Raw genomic sequence first — 18,857 nt, 5'->3', positions numbered from 1 at the left:
TCTTGCTCTCTTTTTTTTCCTTCACAGGTTTATCTCAAAAAGAGTGTTTTATCACTTGGCTGTCGAGCGACCTGTCATTTATGATGGAAGCGATCTTCCATAGCCTTGACTATACTGTGTTATTTTTAATTACATTTTAAGAAATGCTATTATTTATGTACATGTAAGCACTATGATTACCACTGTGTTTGAAGACTTTGAAACTATGCAATAGTTATAATGCACTTAGAGGACATGTATACACTAAAAACCAGAAGCCTTTTTAGGAACACTAATGGTTCTGTACTGTGTACAGGTTGCTGAAAAGCCATGTTGTTCGATTTAACAGGTCAATAATAACCAAATTTTTTTCAGTGGGGAGATAAATAACTGTGGAGGTGTCTAAATGCAAACTGAAGTTCTCTACTGAAAATTGAATTACTTTTCTTCCAAAAATATCCTTCAAAAGGAAATTTAAAGAATAATGCATATTTTTGTTGACCTGTTCACTGCGGAGTAAACATAACCATTTCTGTTCTGCTCTACTGCTCTTACAGTCAGAACAACAACTATGCAATATTTCAATATTTCAATCTTCACAGGTGTATATTGTAATCCATCTTTTCTGAGTTTTATAAACAGCAAACATAGGGGTTTTTTACATTTTAGGCTAAGATTTGGTAAGTCTTAAGTGGCTTTTACACATGCTTCGGTGCTGAGTACCCATTACAAAACAATACAACACGAAGCAGCCAGTCCTTTCACTTTAGCTCACTGTACTCTGTAACCTGGTCCACTTTAAATCAGCTCTTGTGGTGAGTACCAGTGGAAGGATCAGGAATATCTTTTGCAGAAAAAGTCCTACTCACTGCATGATATTAGGAAGAGGAGCATTCCTTTTTCCTGCTTTAGCACCTTAAGTCATCAGCATTGGCAGGAGAGCAGCGTTTCTGAGGTCAGCAGCATCTCTCTCGCTAGACCATGCGGAAGGTAGAGGTAATGTTGGAATCTGTCTCAAAGCATCCATCCAAAACCAAATGTATATCCAGCCCTGGTGAGCTCTCCACCCAGTGTCAGTGTATTCTCTCCCTTTCCTAACCCTTGGAGTTGCCCCAGCCAGCTGCTAACTTTCCATCTCGGATTTAGGGATGGAGCTACCTTCTATGGGAAGACTGGGTTCTTGCTTATACAAAATTTCCATACAAACTGTCTGCTTTCTTTATAGAATTTCAACTTTTTGTTAACGTATCTGAAAGCAGATTTTTGTGTTTAAAAATCCTGTCTTCTGATGGAAAGCCAAAACATTTGGCAGGGAGAAAAGAGAAAAGCTCTATCTCCCAATCAGCCCTCCCCATCATTTAGGTGTGTTTGATTTCTTAGGTTGTTGTTCTCCCAAGAAACCTCAGACCTGGAAGTCTTTAGTACAGCAGTTGGTAGAAAACTAGCACAGCCTTCCAGGAACCATGTAGACTCTTGGTGGCAGCTCTAGCTGGTATGCAGGGGTCGTGGAGGGAGATGGAAGATAAAACATGAGGGGAAAGAAGATAAAAGGGCAAGCACAAGCTCAAGCAAATTATTTGGGATGGGGAAAGGGGCAAACTTGTAATAAAAAAAAAAGGGCAGGGAATTGGAGGGATCAGCTCAACTGGGGAAAGAAGTCAAGAGAGTCCAACTGGTGTCTGTATGTTGCTGGTTTGATCCATTACACATAAGGGATCTTCCTACACCAAGAGGCCGGTTGTTTAAAAGATGGAGATCAATAGACGAGCGTTGGACATTTACTTAGTTACAGCCGAGGTAGAGGGAAATTTCTGATTTTATGAAAGAAAAGAATACTGCAGATAAAGCTAAAGGTTGCTAATCATTAATTCCAGTTGATAACACTATGTAAATACAGTGATCTTGAAAAAAATGGTGAAAGAATGACTACCTTTCATGGAGCACCTAGATTTTAGGTGTCTGGCTCACCGGTAGCTTTCCCTTCCCCTCAGATGCCTCTTCCCCATCCTGGTGGTGCCCTCCCCAGCCCTGGCCAGGCAGAGGGTGGGTGGGAGGTGCGAGGTGGTTGCTGCCCCTCCTGAGGGAACAGGCTGCAATGGTTAAACCCTTACCTGGCCGTGGGCGGGAAAAATGAGATGGACAAGAGACTGAAGCCGGCAATAAACTGGCAAGAAACGACACACTGATCAGTTCATGAATTATGGTGTATTTCAGTGTTGAAGCTATGTTTTATATTTAATTAGGCAAGAAAAGATTATTTATTGCTGAAAAATAGAGTACAGTGTACCATATGCTATGCAATTTTACTGAGCTGTTATTGAAGTCTGCTGCAGTTTTCCTTTAAGCTTTTAGGTGTGTTTTTTTTAAAAGCATTTTGCTGGTTTAGAATACTAATCTTAGTAGGATACTTGCTTAAAATGCCAAATTTAAGGTAAAGGGACACTGTCAAGTGTCTTAGGCCAAAATATGACAACTCTGCTCAGAAGTATTTGAAATATCTCCATTCAAAATTATTTGACAGACTTGCCTCTGGATTTCCTCTCTGCATCCCAGTTCTTAGCATTTTTTCATCCTGTGGCAAATATTTTAAAGCCACTGTTTATGTAACTCTTGAAGTAATTGGCTCCATCTAGTAAGCCAGATGTTTCCCTGCAAGTCTTCCGTGTAGACAGTCCTGAGTCTGGCTGAAGCATATGTTTGGGAGGAGGGGAATAAAAGCACTGGATTGTTTCTACTGTGGCATTTGGGTCTTTATGGTACCTTTTCTTCAGGTTTTCTTGCCCCACGAAAGTAGTTTTTTGGCCTTTTTGCTCTCTGAAAAGAGGACTGAGAGTGGGAGCCAGAACCTGTAGTTTAAAGATTAAAAGTAAAAGTTTGCTTCTAACCAAGAAGTGTATTTAAGAAGGAGAAAAAGTTTCAAAAGAGGAACTAGTCAGACTGGTGAGGTTTGAAAAGTGGACAGGAGTGCAACAGTTCAAAGTAGCCGTTCAGAACAGGAATCTCATCATGTCAGCTGGAAGAGGGAGTCTTTTCCACCTCAGAGGCTGTGCAGAGAAGATAGTAAAGAATCTGACATTAGTACTGACTTTTTGTTTAAATGTCCCAAATGGTTTATTCCTGAAGCCATGGAAACCTGATAAAGGACTTAACACGCGTGTAGGTTTGTGCAACAGATGACTTCATTCAAGCACCTTATACCTCTGTTGATGATGCACTTGTTCATGTGAGCTGTGCCAGGGATGCTGATAAATCTGTTTATTTGCAGATGCTCAGGTGCTTTGTTGAATTGGGCCTTTTATAATCCACAAGAATGCAATTAAGAGAAAATAAATATTTAAAATGGATCATTAAATTCATTGAAGGGGATGTCACACTCATGGGACAGAGTATACATTGTGGTCAGCAAAAGCAGGTGTTTTCCCTGGATGCTGAAACAATGGAGGGTAATATTTTTTACTGTGCAGAGGTCTATGCAAAGAATGTAGTTGCTTTAGTACGATGACAGTGTTCCTTTACTCAGCGTTACTTAATATTGCTTTATGAGAAATCACAGAGATGTATTGCACGAGAGTGTACCACGTTACAAAATAGCGAAGCTACAAAGGACCGACTTTACTCCTTTTTTAGAAAATTGAAATTGCACTATAGTTTTAATTATGCTCCATCACTGAGATTGTAACTTGTTCAGAAGCATCTTTTGGTCTTAACTGCCAAAGAATTGCAAACCCCGTTCACATCAAACTTCATGCTCCAGATGGAGGAAAAAGAGATTTATGTATGCCAGCGTCAGTACAGTTACAGAGATGTAGACGGTTGTGTACTGGAATGTTTCCTGATGCTTTTTTTTTTTTCCTTTCTTAACCTCAGGAATTAAAAAAATAAAATTATATATTGTTGAGAATGTGTGTCCGTTTTCTGCCTTGTAGAGATAGCTTTTTCTGGAAGATAAATCATACGTTTTTATCATCTACTTCTAAGCAGAAAAAAATTTTACAAAATGAGGAAAATAGAAAATAGTTTGTCATGCTGGTGGAGAAAGGCCACGTCTGCACAGTACAACAGAGCAACAGCTGCGATCTGGGATCCTTAAATAAACACTAAGTGAGGCAGCCACCAGGACAGAGGAAATATCAGCGTGTCCTGGTGGCATGGAGCAGCTGGGCCTCCCCCAGCAAGGACAGAGAAACATCTTCCACCGCCTTCGCGTCCCCTTCTGGCTAAAAACAAAGCTGCCCCAAGGTCGGCAATTGCACTCACTGTCATCATAGAATCATAGAATGGTTTGGGTTGAAAGGGACCTTCAAAGCTCATCTAGTCCAGCCCCCTGCAATGAGCAGGGACGTCTTCAACTAGATCAGGTTGCTCAGAGCCCCGTCCAGCCTGGCCTTGAATGTCTCCAGGGATAGGGCATCTATCACCTCTCTGGGCAACCTGGGCCAGTGTTTCACCACCCTCATGGTAAAAAATTCCTTCCTCATGTCAAGCCTCAGTCTCCCGTCATCCATCATACCAGCAAGCATTGTCCTTCAGCTTAGGGTTCCCATCTGATGTTCCCCAGGTCTGGGCCGGTTCTACACACCTGGGTTATGTTGCGTAACTTAGTTGTAGATGCTCTTCACGCGTCACCTCTGAGTTTGCATCTACAGTCCCAACCCTGGGACATGTGGTAAACATGTAGGCTGGTCTGAACTGCTGGAGCCAACCGAATGTGGGCAAGAGGACAAGCAGCCCCATCATGACCAGTCATTGCTTCTTTCTGTTTCCTCTTGGGAGTTTCCTGCTGAGGTGGAGGCTGTGGCATTTCCCGTGTCCTCTCCACCCAGAGATGCTTCTTGCTGGGACAGAGTCTCCATTGAAGCCTTGCCTGTGGTACAGGGGACCTGCAATACACTTGTAAGTGACCATACCTTGCTGTACAACAGCGCTGCGGGGGAGGTTGTAGATGTTGAAAGCCTTGGTGTACATGTTCAGCCATACCGCACAGTATCTCCTACCGTCTTTGGTGCTAGGAACAAGGTTCTCCCAGACCTAGCATTGCCTTACTTAGGGTCTTAACCCACCTGTTCCTTGCCCTAGAAATTGGCCTTCGTGCACCCAGTACAACATTCTGCTGTGCGGACCACATAAAGCTGCCACAGAAGAGCAGTATCCTCTCCGTTAGCCTTTGAGATGTCACAGGGATGCTCTGAAATATAAGGTTTCAAAACATAAATGACCCAGGAGGCCTGGAAAAAACAGCACCTGGCACTGCTGGGACTATAGCATCTGGTCAGTTAAAGGATGGATAATTGATCCAGATCATACTTGGCAGATTTGCACAGACTGAACTCAGACTGATGGTTCTAATTTTAGGCTGCTTTATCTCCCTTGTCTTCAGTGATGCTTGCAGCACCCATCACCTTTCTCTCACATCTTTCTGTCATTTTCCTGCTCTCTGGAAGAGGCGCTTCTATAAACCATGTCTGTGTTTCAGGCCGGAGCAGGCACCAGCGAGGCGAGTTTGTCTGCAGAGAGTGAAAGTTTCTCATCCACTCCCCCAGCTTCCTCTCTTTGTACCACAAGTGCACTGGTACCATGCTACGTGACTGCCTGCACCTCGGTCACAGCTACCTCCAAGCTGTTTACTGTAGGGAACTGACAGCAACCCAAATCTACTGCCGTGGCCATCCCCACTACGGCATGGGACCCAGCTCTTGCATAGTTTGGGGATGCTAGGTCAGCAGGCAGGTCAGGCCTGGTTCCCACCTAGATTGAATCCAGGGTTCTGGCACACTTCTGGCTCTTAGAACTCTGAAATGGGGACTAGGATTCAGAACGAAAGGTCTCAGGGTGACAGTGCAACACTTAGGGCAGAGACAAGCCAAGATGCTCCTTCAAAGAAGAAGGACAGCAGAGGAGACTGCAACCGAAAACTGGGAACATCTGGAAAAAAAATGGCCTTAAAGAGAGGGAAAAAGAGCTATGGAAGATCTCAGATCTCTCCCAGGGCTTCTAACAACTTCTCGGTGACCATCCTGCTGGATCTGTGGGTAAGATCCTTCTCTGGAGACATTCAAAACACACCTGGATGCATTCCTGAGTAGCCCCATGTGGGTGTTCCTGCTCCGGCAGGGGGATTGGACTAGATGATCTTTTGAGGTCCTTTCCAATCCCTGACATTCTGTGACTCTGTGAAGATGCAGGCAACATCCCACGTGAGGGATGAGGGGACTGTGGGAGGCAGCACCCCTCCTCTTTGGGGAACCTCCCCTTCCAGAAGAGAACATCAGATAAAGGCTGGGGACACACTAGGAAGGCATGAGAAGGATTTTGATGGGATAAATTCAGCTGAAACCTCAGGGCAGACAGACAGAAGAGCCCTGGGAAGGCTTGGCCACAAGGAGCTGTGCTGTTGGAGGACAGAGATCCCTGACAGATGAAGGAGGGGACAAAGGCAGGAGACACCTCCATGACCAAGTGGCCAGCAGCAAGGGACCCTGCCAGGGATGAGGCTGCAGCCAGAGGGTCCTTAGGAAGGCAGCTCCCTCATGATTTTGGGTGAGTACCAGCAGCCTGGGAAGCTACCAGCAGCTGCTGGACCACAGGCAGTCCTAGCGGGACAGACCCCATGAGGGAAAATACTCCCCAGGAGGGCTCATTCCCCGCTGCCCCTGGCAAAGCGTCGGGGAGCAGCCTGCCTCAGAGCGGGACGTGCCTGACCTGGGGATGACCCTGCTGCCCCAAACTGCTGAAAGTTCATCACCGTTTCACCTCCCTCAACAGTTTCACTCATCAACCAAGCATGAAAATTTCCCACCACATTTCACAGAGCACAGGAGCTTTTACCTTCATCGAGAAGGCCCCGAAATTCAAGTTCCTGGGGCTGTGCAGTGGAGAGGAGCTCGAGGCCACCAGGCAGGATCGTGGGTTGTCAGCAACTAAGGTTTGCACACTTGTTTGTTTGCACGGCTCAAGGGCTTTTTTGGGGCTGGGAGGACCCCTGGGTAGGAGCACCCTCGCCCCATCCCTGGGAAGGGGTGGTGGGGCTCAGCTGCTGTGGAGAAGCAGCGTTCTTCCTCCTCCCACACCCTGAGAAGCCTGTCCTCCCCCCCAAAACTGCACCGCACCCTTTGCCTCAGGAGACGAAAGCCGCTTGGGTGCCTGCGGGGTCCTCATCTGCAGCTTCCGCACCCCAGGGCTTAAACACGTGTAGTAAACCCTGTTAGCAAGGTTTTCTTCTGGCATTTCTTGGGAGGGGTAAATTCTGTTGTTGGAAACAGATTATGCATGAGGATCCAAACCTGGGAAGGACGCGTATGTGGCAGTGCCTTTATTTAACAGAATTTCAGCTTCCATTCGCATTGAGCTCAACAAAATCTGCAAAACCCTTCCAAATCCTTCTTACACATGTAGTAAAAAATACATACAACTTTCACCATTTTTTTCTAATTGAAGAAGTAAAAAAAAAAAACCAACCCGGAAAAAATATATATGAAACTAGAACCCGATCTGCTCAGACATACACTATTAGTGAAAAAAGTAGAGCCAGACCTTGCAGAAAGATCGTGTTTATTGACACGCTTTAATGATTAATGCGCAACAAACCCACTTTCTTCCTGCAAGAAATATTTACCAGGTTAGATGTGATTATCTAAAAAGAAGCCCCCCGAGCACATAACTTGCAGGGAGGTGCAGGCTGCGGTTGAGTGACACCGTGTCCCCAGGAGGGGATGAGCAGGTGGAACAGCCATGCAATGCCCTGTGGCCCTGGGCCCCATTATGGCACCAACACTGGCATGCTGAAAGCCCTCTAGAACTTGTGGGGTTCATTACAGCACACCACTTTTGGGAATCGTTACCTCCGCCAACCTGAAGTCTTAACCCAACTGTCATTAATGTTAGGTTTGACACTTAATTACTCTCTGTCTTACTGGCCCCAGGCTAAATATATTTTCTCACCATTAGCAAAGATATCAACACACAACCAGAGGCCTGTTGAACCATGGGTTTTGGTTTTGCAGTCTGGTTTACAATGGCTGCGTACCATGGTATGGCAAATATCTCCAGGACAAACAAGTCAGCATCTCTGACGCACATAAATTTTTATTGTGAGGTGCAACTTGTTGATGCAGGGACCACAAAAAACACCAGTAGCAAAATAAGAGTTGAAGCAAATAGCTTACACCAAATTTCATCTTGCATCACACAGCTAAAAGAGAGGAGAAAGATCAATCTAATTCTATAATGATCATTTTGTGGACAAGAAAGATTTGCTTTCCTTTTCAAGACGAACCACCCATGCAGCAAAACAGATAGCAGCATTTGTCTGCTGCAACAAACCAGTGTAGGAGCTGAACAGTTGTCCTTTACAGCAGAGATGGTGTGAGTGGGGCTCCTGAGCCCGGCCACCTCTGTAGGAGACCACAGCTGGTCAGCAAATGAAGGCTGAACTCCCTCCTGCTGTTTCCTATGCACAAAACAGTGGTTCAACTTACTTTATCCTCCTCTGTTGCTGTCGTAGCTGGGCTCATCTTCTCCCTGTGAGGTTTGTTGTTTCGCATTGTGGTCTGAGCTGCAGATAGGCTGGGTGTTTACAGCTATCGCAAAAATAGCTTTTATCATCTGTCAGTTTTGCTTACAACACGTATGGGTCCATTTTGCTGCCCTGTGCCAAAGGTTTCCCTTTCAGCCAGCAACTGCCGGTTGGGTCTTTCACGGTGATGATGGGGCGCATGAGGAACGCCCAGCCCTCCCCACTCCTCTGAGACAGTCTTTGGGTTTCCAGATAGTTCGGTGCTCCTCTGGAGCAGATAGAGGGAGACTAAGTTACAAGAGGTCTTGACAAATAGGAGGCATAATGGAGGAGGTCAGGTGGGTGCTGAGGGTCAGGGAGCTCCTCACCCGCCGGCTGCCCAGCATGGCGAAGGACCAGTTTGAGCTGTGGTCCTGGCTGTCGCAGGCAGAGGAGAACTGCTCTTGTCCCCAGCTTCGGCAGCAGCCACCACTTTGCATCATCCTGCCCAGCGCCCTCCTGAACCGCTCCCCAGCAAAGACATAGAGGAAGGGGTTGAGGCAGCTGTGGAGGAAGGCGATGCTCTGGGTGACCTGCAGCCCGATGTCCAGCTGGTCCATAGCCTGGCAGCTGTATGCCACCCTGGTGTAGATTCTGATGGCTTTGACCAGCAAAACAATATTGTACGGGAACTGAGAGAGAAGGAAAGCGGTGATGATCATGATGATGATCTTCAGAGACTTCTGCTTTTGAGATCTTTTGGCTTGCAGGAGGGTCTTGATGATAAGAGCATAACAAATAACCATGACAAGGAGGGGAAGGAAGAATCCGATTGTGACTTTCAAAGCCAGGACAGTAACTCTGAAAAACAAGCCGACATTTGGCGGGTACGTAATTTTGCAAACTGTTACATCACCCACCTGCATGCTTTGGCTGTACATGATTTCTGGGATGCACAGGCTCACAGACGTCAGCCAAACAGCCAAGCACATGAGTTTGCTGCGCAGGAGCCGCCTTCGCTTAGAAGCTCTAGCTTTCGTCGCCTGGACAACAGTGATGTACCTGTCAAAGCTGATGCAGGTTAGAAACAGGCTGCAGCTGTAGAAGTTGATCTTATACATGCTGTTGACAACTTTGCACATGAAATTCTTGAAGATCCAGCCATCTGAGGCAGCCTTGGCCCAGAAAGGGAGCGTGAAGAGGAGGAGCAGGTCCGCAATGGCCAGGTGCAGCAGGTACCAATCCATCATGCTCCTCCTGAAGCAGTATTTGCAATAGACGAGCACGACCAAGGCATTTCCCACCGTGCCCACAGAGAAGATGACCCAGAAAAACACCGGCAGGAAAGCTTGAGCAAACTGCCTGACCTGCCTCCTGTCACACATGAAGTCTGTGTCGTTCACCAGGTTTCCATACAGGGGCAGCAACATGCAGTCATTCCTGTAGGAATCCAGGCTGGTCTCGCCAGGCTGGGTGACCTGCAATGGGACAGCAGGTAAATTTATATTGAGAAATGGCTCATGAAAGCATAAACTTGCCCATCTCCACCAGATGCAGTTGAAAATCCCCAGTATATTCCATTTTAGACAGGTGAAACACAGCAGATTTCAGACTGCCTGAAATGTGTCCACACCCAGAAGAAGTCTGCAGCACAGCAAAGACTTATAAAAATGATCAGCTGAGTAACAAACTCCTCACAAGACAGCAACTCACAGCCTCCTGACAACTTCAATTATTAAAATAGCAGGCGGTGAGAGTGCTATTTCTGTCAGATCACTCAAAACACTGTTGGTTTGGCAGCTTTAAATACATAACAAAGTGCAAAATTCTCAGCTTGGAAAGAGATAAGGAAGAAGGTTTTGTGTTAGTGCTGCAGTGGGACGGCACTGTTGGTTCAAGGGAGGTAGAAAACTGATGAAAGCGAAGTTGGGGGAGAGAAAAAATGGAAGTTGGATACTCACTGCACTTGCAAAAGCCATCTTCAGCCAGATCTTTGCTTAGACTTGAATGGGGCACTGTAACCTGGAGAGGAAAGATGGGGGAGAAACAACCAATTTGGAACAGCTTCAAACCAGAATTGTGACTCTTTTCATTCTTCTTTTAATAAAAATCTCAACCCTTTGAAATTAGTCTGGCAGGGAAACAAACTACACAGAAATTGATGTTGCTGATTTGAATTATTTAGTTGTTTCCATTTTACAAATTTACATTTAGCCTACATTATGTCTTCGGCTACTCTATAGCATTGTACCAATTCAGTCCTTTGATGTACTAGAGTCATTGCAATCTCATTTTTAATAAGATGTAGAGTCCCCAATGCGCACATTAAAAAAGAAAGTAATCTGAAAGCACCATATCTTCCAAAAGAGTTGTAAGAATAAATGAAATGTGTCTCTTAAATTGTCTAACAACTGACAAAGAAAAGTACCTGCCCTTAGTAGTAATTTGCAGTGTTAAAATATTTGCATCTTCTGCAGCGACTGATAATCTCTGGCAGAAATGATTTTTTCTCATCTGTGAGTTTAAGCGCAATGCTCCTTGCTGTTGGCTTGCAAAGCAGATCATAATGCCCTGGTAATCAAGAAAATACTTTTTTTTCTAGCTGCAGATTGCTTTTCACGTCAGTCTACCATCACAAATGTAGCTGAGCCTAGTGGGCTCAGCATGTGCCATGCACTCCTAAGCTTTCAGCACGTTCTGCACCGGCCTGCTTGTGCTAGTGCCTGGGGATGGAGCCCAGGGACAACGAGAGGTAGGTCCCATCGGCATCACCAGGGACCTTCATCTGGCACAGACCTTTCTTCTGGACATCAGCACCTCCAAAAGCAGCTCACGCAACTGAGAGGTCGCCTCACAGAGCCAAACATCTCACTGCATGTTACTAAAAGTGCCTTTCCCGGTATTATTTGGGACACGTGCTGATGCAGTGTGCAGTTTGCCTCCCCCAGCCCATGGTAGCTGAGGTAGCAAGTTTGCCAGCAAAAGCCAGTTTGCTGTAAGCGGCTACTTCTAGGGATGGCGAGTGTGTTTGCAGCCGTGTCTCCGTGTTTGTGGCACCATCGGTCTGAGCTGCTTTTATCCCTTCACATGCTCTCGGTGCCAAAGCAAATGCTTGCAACAAATATTTGCAGGGTTTTGGAATCTTGTAAAAAAAAAAAATACTGCAGTCCTTTCCATCGGTTTAGAAATTGTGTTCGGAAAGCACAGACTAGGAGCTTATCCTTCCTTCTTTTGGTCTTTATGAAGCAACTTTAATGTATTATTTAAGAGCAAGGCTGGCAACATGAGATCTTTCCAAAAAAAAAACCAAACAAAAAACAATATCAGTCTAGGCACAGAGTATTTACTTAAAAATAGACCGAAGAAATGAAAATAGTTATAAGTATGTGCTCTTAGTTCTAATATTTTCTATCAAGGCACAGAACTACAGGCAGAATTATGCTGTTCACCAGAATTTCAAGTACAGGTGTAAATTTAGTCCCTGGCTTTTAAGAATGCCATCTATACCCTGTGCATACTGGTTGAATTTTGCCTCATGGTGGGGTTTTGCTTTGTCATTTTTGCTAATGTCGGGTTAGATACAACGAGCTGTCAGATGTTCCAGTAAGCACCTGATTTTTTCTACAGTGAACCTCACAGCACACTATAAGTTGACAAGCAACAGACTGTGCCTTGAGATGAGGAAAGGCTGCTTATAAATCAATATTAATTTGATCCCTTTTTGCTTATTTTTGGTGTAATAAAATACTGTTACAAGAATGGCTGCACTGACATTCTCCCCAGCTACACAGCAATTTCAGACCTGCTGCAACCCTCCACTTCAGAAACACCTCAGCCAGTCAGAATCTCAAACCAGCAGAGCATTGTCCCCACCACTACGGAGCAAAATTCGGCTGTCAGGGCTGAGACCTGCCACATACAACTCAAAGGTGACTGTGACCAGCGGCTGGCAGGCAGTGAGCTACTGATTTCTCCCTGGTACCCTTTTCCAAAACATCACTGCAGCATCTGCTGAAGGATGCAGAGCTGTGCATCCCCAAGGGGCTTTTTTATGTCCTTTTCTTTTAGCCATCAGACCTACCTTAAATTGCAATAGAAAATATCATTTTAAGCAGGTGAGTTCAGTGGCAAATGAGCATTTTTTTTTTAAAAGTCAATTTGTAATTCAGTTTCCTTTCCACAGAGGCTGCACATGGGAAAGACAGAGATGAATAGGGGACTCACCGGGACAGTCACTGCAGGGGGGTCAGCCCAGCCGTCACACACAACAGTCGCAGCACCACACCTGTTGTTTGCTTTTTGTACCCTTGGTTCAGCTTTGGGCTTTTTGTAGGCTAAGTTGGGTGTGTGCTCCCTGGACCCCAGCCTAATTAGACCTGTCATAAGCTGTTTTCTCTGTGGTTTGCATGGTTTAGGTGGCTCGAAAACAGATGGCAATCTTCTCTCTTTTTCTTTGTTGTTTTTTTTTTTTCCTGGTAAGCTCTTTTGATAGCAAAGGGAAGACCACTCATACCATCATTTTTCTGCTCACGTGTATTATCTAGCACAGTGCAAATCATAGGCTGCTCCCAGTGTTGCCATATCCTGCTGGAAAACACTCTTAGTGCGGAAAAAAAATCCCTCAAGAAGAATTGGGTACCTCTGGGGAGCCACCACTGTCCCCTGGGGAGGCTGAGACAGGAGTGAGGAGCCAGGTCTAGTCCTGCACGCACCAAGCTGGCTCACAGGCACAGCTCCCCATGGTTGCATCAAGCAAGGGCCTGGACTGCATCAAGTGCTTTGCAAGAAACAGCAAAATGTGGCACAATGAAAGTATACTCCCTTCAAGAGGAAAGGCCGAGCTATTCCTCCCACAGAAACCAGGGAGAATCAGGGCAGGACCGCAGGTAGTCACATAAAGTCCCTGCTGGTGGGACGTCTTATGTGACAACCATACAGAAGAGTGGGGCAAGGAAAGATTTTGAAGAGGAAGGCAGTGAGAAACAGTCAATAAATATATGAACTTGAACATCTTATGTCTTCTTCCTGGCAAGCTGGCATGCAAATTACAGTGGTTTAAATTCCCCTCTTTGCAGGAAGTCAGAGCACCATGGGGTTTTGCTTAAATATTGGATGGTGTTCAACTGTGACCAGTGCTCGTTTGAATCACTTTTCAAGAAAATTTCCAAATCGCAGTTCAGGGTCAGTTCCAGTTATGGAGAAAACAATGGTTCTGACTACATTTTGGGGAGGGCTCAGCTGTCACTTGGCACCACACTCTACTGTCAGCACCATGGTATCCCCTTCCAAGGGAATGCAAAATCCCCACAAAGTTGTCTGCACATCTTTAATAATTAGCTGTCATCCTGCAACTCTTCCTGAAACAGGTGTAAGTTTGTATGTGATGATACCTCTGTACGGCACGTGGCCTCTCTCACCTCCTAGATGCCCAGGTAGAAAAACAGGTGGGGGAGCAGGTCTCAGCTAAATCCCAGGGCACCTGCTATGGAAAGCATAGGTGTGAAAGTGTAGGCGTAGCCTCTGGGCTCAGGCATGAGTTTCTGTGGGCTGGCAAATGGCTGCCTGACAGCTCAGACATGGTGATTTTCCCTATTTCAAGCCCTCAGTGTAATGCAACATTGGAAGAGCTTCATTAACTGCAGAAGGGTAAAGACATGCCCATGGGCAGATCCACTGCTGCAAAGGGTCTTCACATCCTTCGGTCTTGCTGTGAACCTGAGCTCTCACATTCTGAATTTAAGTGACTCTACATAGACTTAGCTTAATTCTCTCTAGAAACAAAGTAATAACTTAACGTACTCAGCCTACTCAGCCAGTTCCACTGTCCTAAAAGTCCCCAGGCAGATGAATCTCCAAACCAGAACATGGGCGGCTGCTCATCCTGTTTGTTATTTTTCTATCACGTGCCATTTATTGGGTGTTATTGATAACAAGGACGTCCAGAGTTTACTAATTCCTAACCAAAATTGAGATGGTGTAGTCAGTTCTTACGATACTATCATGCATCATGACATAACTTTTGATTTCCCTCCAGTTCGTATAATTACAAAACTAAGCATCTCTGTTTTCCTTACAAATGCGTTGCTTCCATGCTTCCATGCTCACCAAGAGAACTTGCAAGTGTAAGACTTCTTTTTTCTTTTTTCTTTTTTTTTTTTTTTAAGTGAGCTGGAAAATGAAAACCAACTGCATTTCTTATATGTCTTATTTTTAACTTCAGGGTGATGATTTTTTAAGCTCCTCCTTTAGTGCATTTACTAATGACAGATATGTACTCACCTTGATGTGTTGATCATGTGTTGGAAAAAATTTGCAGAAATAGAAAAAAACTTGGGGTTACACCCTCTGTGGTGTCTGACTGCAAAGTTTCCTTTTTTTCACAATGAAAACTGCCCTGTGCTTGCACTAACTCTGACTTTTAATATACCTATTTTCCCCTCCTCAGGCACAAGGAGGACATTAACCCACTTCCCTCTGAGCAGACTGTTTTAGAGCTTCAACAACCCCTCAGCTGACCTGTTAAGGAGAGGCCACAGCCATGATTCACCATCCTCTATGAGGAGGATATTTGCACTTGCTGAGATAAGTGCCTCTCACAAGCAAGCAAATCACTTTCTCTACGAACTTTGTATAGATCAAAACACTTGAGGTGAGTCCTGAGAACATCAGGCACAAAGCAAGACAAAGCACCTGGGCTAATCCTGACGAGCAAGAGTTGCTCTCCATAGAGTAGTCTCTTCTGTCTTCGAGCAAAGAAAAACCCCTACATAATATCCCCCTCATCCTAGACACTGGGAAACACTTTGCCAATCAAAAGCATGCTTCTATAGATCCTTTCAGCACTTCTTCTTCCATCAATAATGCAATTTCAGTCAGGTAACTTGCTTATGCAGACTATGCACAGGGTTGCCTGGGGCTTTCCATACTGAGCAAAAAAGAACATTCCTGTTTCCATTTCCAGCAGCTGTACAAACTCATTACAATGATTAAAATGTTCATGAGTTAAATTGTAAATTTTGAGATGTGAAAGACCTGCCTGGTTTAGATTTTTGTGGGTTCCTTGAGGGTGTATGCATGCCTCCCAGGAGACCACAGAACGATAGAATGATAGGATGATGATCTCCTCTCCTCTCCTCTCCTCTCCTCTCCTCTCCTCTCCTCTCCTCTCCTCTCCTCTCCTCTCCTCTCCTCTCCTCTCCTCTCCTCTCCTCTCCTCTCCTCTCCTCTCCTCTCCTCTCCTCTCCTCTCCTCTCCTCTCCTCTCCTCTCCTCTCCTCTCCTCTCCTCTCCTCTCCTCTCCTCTCCTCTCCTCTCCTCTCCTCTCCTCTCCTCTCCTCTCCTCTCCTCTCCTCTCCTCTCCTCTCCTCTCCTCTCCTCTCCTCTCCTCTCCTCTCCTCTCCTCTCCTCTCCTCTCCTCTCCCCTCCCCTCCCCTCCCCTCCCCTCCCCTCCCCTCCCCTCCCCTCCCCTCCCCTCCCCTCCCCTCCCCTCCCCTCCCCTCCCCTCCCCTCCTCTCCTCCCCAGTGACTTAAGTTGGCATGCACGATCTTATCAGTGCTTTTGCAGAAGAGATGGGTGGTGTGGTAATGGTAAATCACACTTGTGATAGCAGAAACTGTGATTTCACATGGGTAGCCAGCAGCAACCAGCAACTCAGCTGAGTCAGTTTAAAGGATCACAGATGTGTCGTTTGTGAAATGGTCTCTAATTTCACTGTATCTGCTAAAAATCTGTTCTTTGAAATCTTTAGCAATCACAATAGAAAAAAACTTGTGTATTGTCTCTCTGACTCACTATGTTGAATTCAGGTCAGGAGGAGTGGGAAGAAAGTGCACCACAAATATAGTAATGCGGATTCTTTTCCCAGCATTCTGTTTGAACATTTCCCTCCTAAGTGTTTTGACATTTCAGTAAGTCTATAAGTTTTCGCATTTCTGTTGCCTAGTGGATGAAGGGAAGGCAGTAGATGTAGTTTTTCTGCATTTTAGTAAAGTTTGTGATACTGTCCCTCATAGCATACTTCTGCAGAACTTGTCCAGCTGTGAGATGAGCAGATATATGCAGTGTGCTGGGTGAAGAGCTGGCTGAATGGCAGGGCTCAAAATGTTGCAGTGGATGGTGCTACATCTGGCTAGAGACAAGCCACCAGGGATGTTCCTCAGGACTCAATCCTAGGGCCAGGTCTGTTCAATATTTTTATCAATAATTTGGACGCAGGAATTTAATGCACCATTAGCACATTTTCTGATAATACCATCCTGGGAGGTGCTGATGACTATCCTGAGGGACAAGGGGCCTTGCAGAAGGATCTAGATAGATTGGAGCATTAGGCAATGAGAAATGGCCTACAATCTAACAAGTCTAGATGCCGGATTCTGCACCTAGGATGAAGTAATGCCAAGCACAAGTATAAATGGGGAGAGGAGTGGCTGGAGAGCAGCCCTGCAGAAAAGAGCCTTGGGGTGCTGGTTGACAGGAGGCTCGACAAGAGTCAGCAGTGTGTGCCCTGGCAGCCAAGAGTGCAAATCCCGTCCTGGGGTGCATCAAACACAGCAGAGCAACCGGTCGAAGGAGGTGATTATCCTGCTGTATTCAGAGTCGGTGTGGCCTCACCTCGAGTGCTGTGTGCAGTTCTGGGCCCCACGATTTGACAAGGATGTTGAAGTATTCAAATGTCTCCAGAGAGCAACAAAGCCGGTGAACAACTGGAAGGCATGTCCTCTGAGGAGTGGCTGAGGAATCTGGATTTCTCTAGTTTGGAGAGAAGGAATCTGATGAGCAACCTCATTGCCCTCTAGAAGTTCCTGAGGAGGGAAGTGGATAGGGAGGTGCTGATCTCTTGTCCCTGGTATCCAGTGACAGGACGTGTGTGAATGGTGCAAAGCTGGGTCAGAGGAAGCTCAGACTTGACCCTCTACTGAGAGTGTGGTCAAATGCTGGAACAGACTTCCGAATGATAGGATGAGGGGCATCCTCTCTCCATAAGGATGGTTTTTATACAGCACTTCCACAATCTGCTGGCACTACAAAAAAAAAAGCTGCAGATCTAGTTAGGCTGTGTCATGGTGGTTTGGTGCAGGGATCATGCATATCATGGGAATATTTCACCATTTCTCTTCTGTTTTTCAGTGTGTTACACCAAAACACCCACCTGATGACATCATTTCAACAGCAAAAGCAGCAATTTGCAGCATTCAGCTTCTTTGGGGAACTGAGCAATTGCTGAGCTGACACCAAGTCCTGCAGTGTCCCTGTCACCTGCAGCGTCACCGCATCCTCACCACAGTAGCAGGCATTGTGACAAAGGTTCCATGTCAACTGGGTGTGGCAGCCGAGTGCCCCCTAGGGGAGGGGGAGCCTGTCAGCCCGGGGCCTGTCACTGCCTGCTGTCCCTCCTGTCTACCGGCGAGGCCTCCGAAAAGTTTCTAACACATCCCCAGACTTGGGTCCAAAGTGGCCAAAAGGCTCCAAGAGACAAGTCGGGAAGAAGGCTATGGAACAGAGGGAGAAAGCGAAGGGAGCAGGACAAAGGGAGGGAAGAGGGAAAACTAGTGCCGGGCTGCAGGACTGAAATGGAGGAATTGAAAGAAAAGAGCCAGGAAGCAGGAGAGTTTGAGAAAAGGAGAGAGGAAAGAAGAGACATGCAGCCAGACGAGGGGTTAGTGAGAGAGGATGGGACAGCATAGGAGATTCCATCTGAATATTAGGAAAAACTCTACAGTGAGGGTGCCCGAGCACTGGAAGAGGCTGCCCAGAGGGGTTGTGGAGTCTCCTTCTCTGGAGATGTTCAAAACCCGCCTGGACACATTCCCGTGCGATCTGCTCTGGGTGACCCTGCTTTAGCAGGTGGGTTGGACTAGATGATCTCCAGAGGTCCCTTTCAGCCCCAACCATTCTGGGATTCTGTGAGAGCTGGTTGATGCTCCAGGCCTCTGTGTTCAAGAGGCATTTGGACGATGCACTTACTACCATGTTTTAACTTTAGGTCAGCCTTGAATTGGTCATGCTGTGGGACTGGATGATCATTATGGGTCCCTTACAGCTGAACTATACCTCACTTCCCTTCTTTCCTTTCTCCTCCTTTCCCTAGCAGGGGGAAGCTGCAAAGCCCCCCACCACAACCCCACCCATTACCCTTTGCAGGAAGCCTTTGGGGTGCTGGACCCTAGGCAGTCCTAGTGCCCAGGAGTTCCAGGAGGCTGTCCCTGCTCTTGGTGGCCACGTGCTGGGCACAGCTGCTGGGTGTCCCTGATTCCTTCTCTTCCATTTGCCTCTCCAGGACAAACCTCCTGCTCTTCTCTCCAGTCATGGCAGAAACCAGCCCTGCAACCACGAGAAGACCCCTGGTAGCCGGCCCCTCTCTGCACCAGAGCTGGTGTCCATGAGGCCC

The 18,857-nt window shown here is 46.2% G+C and overlaps 2 protein-coding genes across 7 annotated transcripts in view; one reads left to right on the top strand and one right to left on the bottom strand.

The window, feature by feature from the left end:
- The window catches only part of FYCO1 (FYVE and coiled-coil domain autophagy adaptor 1), a 49,749-nt gene extending 45,869 nt beyond the window's left edge, over positions 1 to 3,880 (top strand). For all 6 annotated transcript variants that reach the window (XM_065830409.2, XM_065830413.2, XM_065830411.2 and 3 more), the window contains one exon: positions 28 to 3,880. In XM_065830409.2, the coding sequence (XP_065686481.1) occupies positions 28 to 103 (76 nt within the window). In that variant the 3' untranslated portion in view covers positions 104 to 3,880. The remainder of the gene's footprint in view (positions 1 to 27) is intronic.
- A 4,904-nt stretch (positions 3,881 to 8,784) lies between these two features.
- Positions 8,785 to 10,449, bottom strand: CCR9 (C-C motif chemokine receptor 9). Its single transcript, XM_065832977.1, has 2 exons — positions 10,432 to 10,449; positions 8,785 to 9,948 (listed from the first exon to the last, which is right to left on the bottom strand). The coding sequence occupies exons 1-2, from the start codon at positions 10,447 to 10,449 to the stop codon at positions 8,785 to 8,787; spliced, it is 1,182 nt and encodes a 393-aa protein (XP_065689049.1).
- Positions 10,450 to 18,857: the final 8,408 nt, after the last annotated feature.

The sequence above is a fragment of the Patagioenas fasciata genome, chromosome 2 (assembly GCF_037038585.1).
Source record: "Patagioenas fasciata isolate bPatFas1 chromosome 2, bPatFas1.hap1, whole genome shotgun sequence".
In the NCBI taxonomy this organism is placed as follows: Eukaryota; Metazoa; Chordata; class Aves; order Columbiformes; family Columbidae; genus Patagioenas; species Patagioenas fasciata.
This window is presented reverse-complemented; position numbering and strand designations above follow the sequence as displayed.